Below are 10660 nucleotides of genomic sequence, written 5' to 3' on the forward strand. Positions count from 1 at the left end.
CCTGTGAGATTTGGAGTGTGGGGCCTTTGGATGAGTGACGATGCATTCCACATATGCACAGTGCAGAAACTAGGGCAATATTTTGGGATTTTTGAGTTCCTCAAGCAATTCCCGAGCATTTTTTCTTTTGTAAGGCACACTGGCCAGCTGCGAGACGCTGCTGACATTGCAACAGTGTTTAAGTGGACAGCACACATCACACTAACATCTACACGAATGTTAGGTTTCCCAGCATCATGTTCCATTCTACCACGGTGATGCTCCTGTCAGTAGTTTTAATGTTGTGGCTCATCAGTGTACGTGCACATGTGAAATTATCAATGAAATATATGTATATAATCAGCAGTACCAGAATCAGAGTCCGGGTCAGACCGATCCAGACCTCCCACACTGCTGACGATGTTGAGAAGGTGAATGGCCGTCCAGGCAAAAGGCATGCGAAAACAGCCGAGACGCGTGCACGACTGCTCTGCCTGAAGGCGCAACTTCTCTAGCTTTTCCTTGTGCTGCAGTGGAACAAAATATGATCTGAAAAGATACTGAACAGCCTAAAACATCTGCAAGAGCCAGTATTGGCTTGCCAAAGACGACAGTAAATATTGCAGCCACCCTGACAAAATTGAGTAATTCTTGTGACTAGACAGTAAGAGGGTCCCACGTGCATGGCGGCTGCAAGCTCTGAGCATTGCAACAGTTTAAAGAACATTTTGGCTCCATTACCTTAGATGAATCTGATTCTTTCATAACCATGTAGGGCTCACAGCATTCACTAATATCTCCTTGTTGAAGGACCTTTTCAAGCTGAAAAAACACATGCAAATGCACTTTTAACTCACTGAGAGCAATTATGTGATTTAAAGTAATATTTGTTGTTGATGTTCAGCGCTGTGAAAAAGTATTTGCACTCTTTTTCTGATTTTTTAGTCTTTTTGCATAATTGCCAAACATGTTTCAAATCATCAAATGAATTTTAAAATTACACAAAAATAACCTGAGTAAATACAAAATGCAGTTTTGTATTTAGTTTTTTAGCCACACCCAAGTGGCCAGCCCATTCTACAGACCTGATTACTGTTCAAGAAAATCAAGAAATCACTTAAATAAAACCTGTATGACCAGGTGAAGCAGGCTAAAAGATCTTAAAATGCATCAATGGAGGAGGAGGTCCGGGAGGTCACAAAAGAACTCAGAAAAACATCTGAAGAACTCTAAGCTTCACTTGTCTCAATTAAGGTCAGAGTTCATGATTCGACAGTAAGAAAGAGACTAGGCAAAAATGGCACCCATTGTAGAGTTCCAGAGTCAATACCACCACTGACCAAAGAGAACACAAAGGCTCATCTCATACTTGCCAAAAAGCTTCGCAATGATCCCCAAAACCTTTAGGAAAATTCTGCAGACTGATGAGACAAAAGCTGAACTTACTGGAAGGCTTGAACCCTGTTACATGTGGCATAAAACCAAAACAGCATTTCATAAATGTGCATAATCCAAATGGTAAGCTGTTCGTGGTCAAAAACCCTACAATGTGGCTGAATTAAAACAATTGCGCAAAAAATAGCAAGCCAAAATTCCTTCACGGCGACGTGAAAGACTCACTGCCAGTTATGGCAAATCCTTGAATGCAGTTCTTGCTATCTTGGGTGGCAGAACCAGCTATTAGGTTTAAGGGGCAATTATTTTCTCACACAGGGCCAAGCAGGTTTGGATGGCTGTTTACCCTTAATAAATGAAACTATCATTTAAAATCTGCATTTTTATTTACTTGATTTATTTTTGTCTAATATTAAAATTAGTTTGAAGATCTGAAACATCCAATTGTGACAAATATGCCAAAAACTAAGAAACAAATCAAATGCATTTTCCCAGCACTGTACATGTGTAGTTGAGTTTTTCAGTACCTTAATGACCAGGAAAATGTCAGGAGAAGGGTATGTGATGGAGAAAATGGCGGAACGAGCCAATGTAGATATGGCGACATGAGGTGTATGGGGTTTTAGGAGTCCTTTCATCTGATCCGAGTTAAGGTCAAAGTAGAAATTCTCAGAGATCTGTTGGGAGGAAAGATAAGCGGGAATCAGAGGAGGCAGGGGAAGGAAAGATGATAATGGAAATGCACGTCAAGGGATGCTAATTCAGTTTTGACTCAGTGATCTAAACCGCAAGACCACTTAGGCCTCTTTGAGAAGAGGGAAATTAAATTAGTGAAGTATGAGCTCAGCATTATGTAAGTGGTTTTACAGAGTGAAACTCATTGAAAGAAGACTCATTATGCCAAATAAGAACTAATCAAATGGAACAAAAAGAAATAAAACCTTTTTCTTTTCCTTGATGTCATAAAGGGCGAGTGTTCCAAATATTGGCTCGATTTCTATTTCAAACCTGAAAAACATACAAAATAAACAATGTCAAATAAGGAGTGCATTGGGGTATTTGTAATAAATATAATAACCAGAGCATGAAGATACAAATGCCAGGAGCAAGACTCCAAATGTTCCTTACTTCAGAGACAAACACTTGACCATGATCCTCTGGCCACAATGTTCCTTGGGCACTTCAGGAAGAGAGCATCTCTCTACTGCTTCATCCTGCCACACAGAAAGGAAAACAAGACCCCGGCATAGCATTTACACAGATGTCATGGCAACATAGTGGCAGAGAAACAGTGAAGTGTACACATACATAAAAAAAGGATGAGTGAGAAAAGGAGAACACTGAGGGAAGGAAAGCAAACAGTTCTCCTGAAGTGGCTGGATTTGCAGACATTATGGACATTCACTTTATGGGAACATTCAATAGCTCTGAGCTGAACAAATGGCAACGGCATTTATAAACTCTGCTGCCAGAGTCTTCTGCTCCCTGCAGCTTTAGCTCTGTGTGGTCAGTGCTTTTCTTTTAGATGTCTGGTTTGCCTTCAATTCGTAGCACTGTTTAGTTAGGAGTGGAAATGATAAATACAGTTTTATTGTCACTGACTAAAAAAGGTGCTTACTTTTTCATTTTAGCGTGCATGTCAGTAATGCCTTTTTTTGAACACCAATGAAGTGTTGTTGGTCTATCTAACCAGCCCACATTATGACCAAATCAACGTTACTAGCTATGGAGTTAATTTCTGTCCACCAGAAATCATGGTTGAATCAGTGCTGAATGTCTTGCTCAAGTCTCTCCCACAGCCACGATACTAGTTCTAGACTCCATGTTGGTGGAAAACCAGCAATATCACCATTTACACAGCTCCAAGTTCCTTCAGTACTTCCAGTGTGCTGCTAGTCTAAGCTGTTGCACTTAATTCATTACACAACTAGCCCACAGAAACGCTGCACTTAAGATCGATAATTCCAAAATCTATTTTTTGATAACAGAATAATTAGATCGTGGGCTGTTTCAAGGTTCTCACGGGGTGAACCATAAGAGAGAAACAACTCTCAGGGTACATCCACACTAACAAGTTTTAGTTTTAAACTTTTACAACATTTATGCCTAACGCCGGCACTGATAAGACATTTTAGAACCACTAAAAAGACTTTTAGAAATGTTGCTGACCCAGATTTAGTTCAAAAACTGCAGCATTGTGTTTCAGCCAAAATGAGCAAAGTGAGCTTTCAGAATCAAACGATACAGACGCTTATGTTTGCTTCCTGCTGACGTCTTATATCTCACACAAAGAAAACTAAAACATTAGCTTGCTCATATAGCTTTTTTGATTTCATCCTTCTTATGAGCATACTCTTTTTTTCCCTCCACTGTTATAGCTTCCTCTGTCAATGCTCCCAGTATTGCTCTAACATGTTGCTGTATTTGCTCTGTGGCAACCCCCAATTTGAATTTTCGTCTCCATGACGGCCTCATATTTGTGTCTGACTTTCATCTACAGTTACAACTCATCATGGCTCCATGCAGAGAAATCAGCACCGTGGAAATTGCTCTGTGTGCCAAAATATTACACTAATGGGTAATACTCATACAATCATGGGTATTTATTGCCACAAAATTTATAATAGAATGTTTCTCACCAGGAAATTGTGACCCGGAGTGATAAGCATTCATTATCAGTGTGATGTGTTTCCTCTAAACAGAGTAAACCTAAAGCTTCTCTCAGCTGTTCTCTTATTCACAAGGGGTTACCAGAGTAGATGCATCTGCATATTTGACTTGGCACAGACTTTTTTATGACGGATTCCCTCAAATAACCCCAGGGATATGAGTCTCCTCCTGGTTTTAACCCAGGATCTTAAGCATATTATACACGTGTTAACCACTACACTATGGAGCATGTAAGCCAAACCCTATGTTGACAGTATAGAATCCTGAATAACTCTTATTTAAACTAAATGTGTGATCATAGCTATAAATCATGATCATTTTTAATTTGCTCTGTTTTTTCTAACTTAAACCACAACAGAGTCAGATATAAGAGAATCAAATACAAACCTCATCAGGGGGAGGGAACAGGCCAAGCAGGTCATTGTGGCGCCCCTGCTGTCGTGCCTCTGTATTGCGGTGGTCCATGTCCTCTGCAGCTGTTTGTTCCAGCACAGTTGGCAGGAGAGCGTCTGGAGATGAATTCTTCAGGTCAAAGATGCTGGAGGCCCAGCTGCCGCGAGGAGTCTCATCGATGCTGACTGACCGCCGCTTTGCGTCATCCTGAACCACACAAGATTGAGAGGTGAGGTCATGTGTTTTTCTGTTTGATTTTTTCCCCCTTCCAGGCAAAGATGTGTTATAAGAATTACAATGCTACATATCCCATTACCCATCTGATATGACTCATGTGGGGAAAATGTAATAGATAATGGATAAGACATTTATCCATTAGTCATTTTTCATATAATTAGCTTGTTGACCAGAATACAACTCATACTGCCTTTCTCTGTGATAATGAGACACCCAGCAATCTGGCAACTCTATCTCTTAGCCTGTGTATTAAATGACAGCACTTTTAGTGTGTGACAGCTGGAAAACTTTTACTCCCGGCAATACTAAAACATGTTTCATGAACCTAACCTCACTGAACGCCCATCAGCATTTAAGATTACAGGGTCTTTGAACATCGCAGTCGTCTACCTGGTCTTCCTGGCGCTCAGCTGCAGCAGCCTCATCCAGTTCAAAGGTCTGTTTGACCAGCCCTCGTTGCCTCTCCCTCTGCCGCTCAGAGTTGTGAGGGGTGTATGTGGTGCTATAGAGCTGATATCTGAAGAAGAAGAAGAAGAAGAAGAGTTGTCCAACTAATAATGTAACTGTCAATCACAGAATGTTTTTTTGTATGTAATTTGTATAGTATATTTTTTTTCTCTCATTTCTTTTCTAAATGTACTTGTATATTGTTCACATGTTGAAATAAATTACCAATCAATCAATCACATGTGGAGTGAACACAGAAATGTGGCGCACATTATTACAAAATAGATGAAACGCATACTGTAGGTTTATTTAGCTGACACCCCTACTGTGACCACTTACTTTCTTTGAATGACAAGCCAGTCATCTGTGTAGACAGCCAAGGCATCTCTCACTCTGGAATCCAGCGAGCTACATTGAAAAACACATGAATAATTGAGCAAAGCATGCTTTTAATATTTATGTTCACAGAGAGAAGGCTTTGTTCCTATCTGTAGTGATGTTTATCCATTACAGTGATATTAAAGCTCTGCTTGTGTAGTAATGTCAAGACCATAAATGGGACTTGAGAGTTTAGTATGAGGATTGTGCTGGCCATTAGCAGACTAGCGGACTTACTCCTCTTCCTCAGGCAGTGGGGGCTCCAGTGTATTGCAGTCTTTGTCCAGGTGGAGGAGCTCCAGGTCATCTGACGGGAACTCCATTAGCTGCTTGAGAGGGCCGGGCTCCACCCCGGGAGCATGACTGCTCACATACTCCTCAAAGTCCACCGGCTCAACCACCTCCGTCAGTGGAAGCTGTCAGTCAGCATTAAACTATTATGTACATATTACTATGATGTGCCCACAATTTCTAGCATTACCACTTTAATACAAAATCACAGAAAGCGTAAACATGTGAAAGCAATGGTTATCTTTTAATTAAGTGGCATTCACAGGAAAAAAATCAGCTTCTGGGGAGTTATTACATTTTTATTGGCATTTTTCACTAAATTCATCATGTCAGAGACTTCAATGCGTTCTTGCTTCTTATATTTACTCTTGGATCAGAGTAGCTTTGGATGATTAACCGTTCAAAATAATCCAGGTTTATTTACTATTGGAACTTATTGAACTTATTGAGTTCATCCTCTGTCGGAAACAACCTTATAGCTCTCTTCTCCCTTTTAATTCAACTGTTTTCCTGACTGATTGTCGCACCCAAACAAAAGGTTTAACCAGCACATGGGTAGGGCTTCTGTGCTCGCAGCCAAAGCTTGTTTGAGAAGACCCCATTAGGAGTATCCCAAATTATTAATGACATAGACATACAACAGCAAAAACCATGGTTCTGATACCAAACAATAAAACGCAGTGCAAGAGATTACTTTCACAAATGCTGATCCGATTATTAAAAACTAGCCATGTTTAATATGGGAACCCACTACGACAGGAATGGCAGAAAAATATAAAAGATCCACACACGGTTGGTAAACAAAAACTTCCTGTACCACATATATATCTCTATATATCTCTATGCAAGCTAAAAAGAAAGAAAAATACTGTGTCTAAACAAGGTTATCCATTTCTTTTACAGTTTTGGTTTTCACTTCTCAATTTTGAACAAGGCATGTACTTTCTTTTTTATCTGTTTAATCAAAAGCAGAATCCCCCACAGGAACTACTGCTACAGCCCCTGTCTAAATGGAAAAAACCCTAAGTTGTTGTCATCTTTTTTTTCATATGGCCCAATTCACTGCAAGTAAAAACAAGGCTCTACTCCACAACCTATGTCTACCAGACTGTCTGTTAGAAGATCACAGAGAATTCTACATTTCTTCTGGGTTAATTAGAAACCATACTGGCATGTTTATAACAAGACACAAGACAATTTCCAAGACAAATCACCTGATATAACCATCCCTTCTTCTATTCTTAAGCGTTCATGGTGAGACCTTGCCTAGCTGTAGAACAACACAGCTGAGTGAGAGCAGGTATGCTTGCTTCAAAGCCACTTGCTGTGAACACTAATTAAAACTGCAATCACCTAAGTAACATCTTCCTCCTTGTATCTAAACTCAGTACTCATTTACAAAGTTACACCCATCCATTTCTGGCCTGACTAATTTGAGCTTCAGGGCTGCCGGGCAGTAACTCTGAGAGGTTAAACACAGGGTGACTCACAGGGTGGTGCGCGCCTCCTCGTTTCTTTGACAACTGAGGTGAGCCATAGTCTCTGGACACTTGTTTTCTGACCTCTGCAGCAACCGTCCTGAACAATAGAAAGGATTGCAGGTTAGAAATAAAACATGGGTGCAAATAACAAAATCAAAATCCAATTAAATGTAAGAGGTCATTCACATTTATTTATTTATTTTTACTTAAAAAAAAAAAGTATTTACATTTAACAGCTTAAGTGTCTACAACTATTCAGGAAGTGACGTCTGCACTTTCTCAAATCCTACCCCACAGAATCTGTGAACCCCTTATCACCGTTTTCATCTCCTGGTACTAGTAGCAATGCTGAAGGGCAGCAGCTGTTCTGAAAAGGGACCCGATCTGATCTCACAGAGCAGGCACAGAGCCAGAGCAGGCCTTTATGAACTAACGGCAAAGGGAGGCTTAAAGACAGACAAAGCGAGAGAAGGAAAAAAAAAACAATCCTTTCCCAGAGACAGCAAGCAGCTGCTCCTCTAGAACCACATGTCTGTTTCTTTCATATACACAGCTGCAAAGGCTTCAACATTTCTGCTGTGATTACATTGCTAAGGTTCATGTCATACATCAATCAAAACCACAAGGACTCCTTAAGACTAGTGACCTCCACTTCCATCTCCAATACAGAGCTAAGATCTCCTTGTGATGACAAATCAGGATGCATTTCTTTCAGGTTGAACTTTTAAGAACTAGTACTACATTACTGGCAATCTGGAAAGAGCTTCTGCAGCTTCTCTGCACACCTCCATTTAAAACAGGAAAAAGGAACATTATCAACTGCAAAGTCAACAGCCAGAACACCCCTTCCCACCCTTTCCTGCATCCGGCGCTAAACAATGCTCTTGGTCTCACTAAAAAGTCGGGATTTTAGGAATGGGGTGGGCGATTGAGAATTCCTCTTTAGGATGCGTTATAGAGAAATTATACACTTACATCAGAATGTAGCATCATGTTTATTTCTTGATGAAACGGACTATAAAATGAACTGATTGAAGCTGAGGTGAATAGCTAGGGGGGGAAACACTTGTAACAAACAGGGAGCTACTTCCCTACCAACACCTCCACACACCCACACAAGCTTTGGTGCAGTTGTTATTCAAACACTCGGGTGACAGGTGTGACGAGTTTTGACAATTTTACCTGGAATGTGATCACCATATGTTCAGTGTGATGAAACAGTGCATTTCTAACGCATGCAGCACCACTTTTAACGGAGAGGCAGAACCAGTTTACAACATGTAGAAACAGGTTACTAATATATTCCCACAAGGCGAAGTCTTTCTCTTATTATTACTCCGAAACAAATACTCCCACTTAAAGTACACACCTTAATAGCAGAGCAGCCTTTGGCTCGGCGCTGTTTTACTTAAGTAGCCCAATCATTGTTGACAACAAAGCTCTTACGATGCTACGACAACGTGTAGAAAACAGGTTATTAAACTCGCAAAAGTGCAAGACACCCATTAAGAAAGCGCAAACTACGTGACTAAACCCCTTTCTTGTGGTATTAGGCTACAGGTGTGTTTATACCAAGCGGTTTATGCTTTGTGATACCTTACAAATCCTAGCTTAGTGGCTATATGCACCGTCTCTCCTGCAGGTCATTCTCAAGCAAAGCAAGCGGCAGTGTAGTAGCCGTTAAACAATAACTTCTGTCACTGTCTCACCGGTTGATTTTATGCGCAAAAGCCCTCCTTTCGCTCGGAGTCGATGACATTTCTCGTCCCCATGTAAGGAAAAGTCTTCGAATAAAAACTGAAAGTGGTCTGCTCCTCTCGAGGTTTCGCTCTGTCCCGCTTGTGCAGGGATGCGGACTCTCAGACCGCTTCCTTCTCCACGCTGGGACCGGGCAGGGATCCCTACTTGTTCCTCCTAGCGGTCGGGAGCTGAACCGCGGCCGTGCTGTAAAGCATACCTATACTACATCCGGTATTATTTCAAAATAAAACGCGATCGTCTTTCCTTATTGGTTTTTCGATCAAAATAAACAGAGTTACAACACTACGTTTTCAGTATACATAACCAATAATCCTTTTTAAACACGTAAGAACTTTTAACATTACAAAATCTGATCTGCGCCTTTAAAATTGTACAATGCTGTGAAAAAATCACTTTACGTCCGGCCTCACTATCCTTCCGCGTCAGTTTGACCACTTTGCACAAAGAGGCTATCATGTCTACCATCTGCTAACGCAGAAATCTCACCTGACCGGTTTAGAGCGACCTGTTCATGCCGCATATCCACATCGGTTTAGGTTTCATTGGTTTCATTTCTGTTTAAAATTTAGGAAGTGGACCAAAAACATTTCAAGTCCTGTTACTTTCACAAAGAAGGTTTTCTGATAACATGACTTTGACCGTCATTAATAACTAGGTGGAAAAGGACTCACTGTTTTCACTGGTTTTGTTCATTGCTGTTGTCAGGGGCGGCCACACAGTTCATGCGTCATAAAGCACAAAGCAGCATGCCAACTCAACTTGCTCTGACCACTCAAGACAACACAGCGTGTTACACCTGCAGTAAACCAGCAGATGGGGCTGTTCACCGTGACTGCAGAAAGGGGAAGCCTTGCCTGGTTGGTGTTTTTTAAGATTCAATCTGTAAATTTGACCTCTGCAAGGAGACAGAAAAGGACTACAGCTTTGTTTACTGGCCGTGTTGGAAAGTCATACTGGTGAGCACAAAAATACTTATATATTTCAAAGGCAAACACCTATAAGGGAGATACTAACGATGTTTTAAGCTTACCGTTTGACCAGCTCTTTTCTCTGTCGTATTTGAACACATAAGGAATGACATTGGCCCTGACTCTCCCCTCTAATGGAGGACTTTTCAGTTTATGATAATGGCAGGTCTACATCTCCCTCCTGTCTGCCTGCCTGCAATCACCATTCCATACCCCACGCCTACTATGAGGAAATTATATAGCCATGCTTAGTGCTGCAGCCCAACCCCGCCACCCAACTCTCACTCCTTCTACCCCACAGTTCTCCAATTCAGCACCCTGGAGAGCTGCTGCAGGTACTCGGCTGTCCTCTGCGAGATGGCTGATGAATGGCAAGAACTGTAGAGCAGAGATGTGAAAAATGGGAAGAGAAGGAATGAACCAAGGAAAAATTAACCTCGCATGACAGAAGCGTGGCTGTAGCTGAGCAAAGACAGATGTCTCTAGGATATATGTTTATGTATGCATGTAGCACTCAAGAGCTGCATTAGAGCTCGCAGCAGGCATGACTCTGACCCATAGACACTGCTAATGAAAATAAATGAAGCTCATACTCGCCATCTCTCCCTCTATGCAGGCACGCTTCCACCACAATGCCAACACTCATCTTTCATTCTCCTC

The 10660-nt window shown here is 41.2% G+C and overlaps 1 protein-coding gene across 4 annotated transcripts in view; it reads right to left on the reverse strand.

The window, feature by feature from the left end:
- dock6 (dedicator of cytokinesis 6) overlaps positions 1-9733 on the reverse strand; it is a 31828-nt gene extending 22095 nt beyond the window's left edge. The window contains exons 1-11 of one of the 4 annotated variants that reach the window (XM_080905956.1): positions 9704-9733; positions 7281-7368; positions 5737-5915; positions 5461-5529; positions 5065-5191; positions 4432-4644; positions 2503-2588; positions 2316-2382; positions 1902-2051; positions 721-801; positions 350-506 (exon numbers count right to left, since the gene is read on the reverse strand). In XM_080905956.1, coding sequence (XP_080762082.1) covers positions 350-506; positions 721-801; positions 1902-2051; positions 2316-2382; positions 2503-2588; positions 4432-4644; positions 5065-5191; positions 5461-5529; positions 5737-5822 — 1036 coding nt within the window. In that variant the 5' untranslated portion in view covers positions 5823-5915; positions 7281-7368; positions 9704-9733. Of the gene's footprint in view, positions 1-349; positions 507-720; positions 802-1901; positions 2052-2315; positions 2383-2502; positions 2589-4431; positions 4645-5064; positions 5192-5460; positions 5530-5736; positions 5916-7280; positions 7369-8980; positions 9437-9703 lie in introns of those variants that run through there. The other 3 variants (XM_080905953.1, XM_080905955.1, XM_080905954.1) reach the window with 3 other exon arrangements.
- Positions 9734-10660: the final 927 nt, after the last annotated feature.

Source organism: Rhamphochromis sp. 'chilingali', assembly GCF_963969265.1.
Source record: "Rhamphochromis sp. 'chilingali' genome assembly, chromosome: 15".
Classification (NCBI taxonomy): Eukaryota; Metazoa; Chordata; class Actinopteri; order Cichliformes; family Cichlidae; genus Rhamphochromis; species Rhamphochromis sp. 'chilingali'.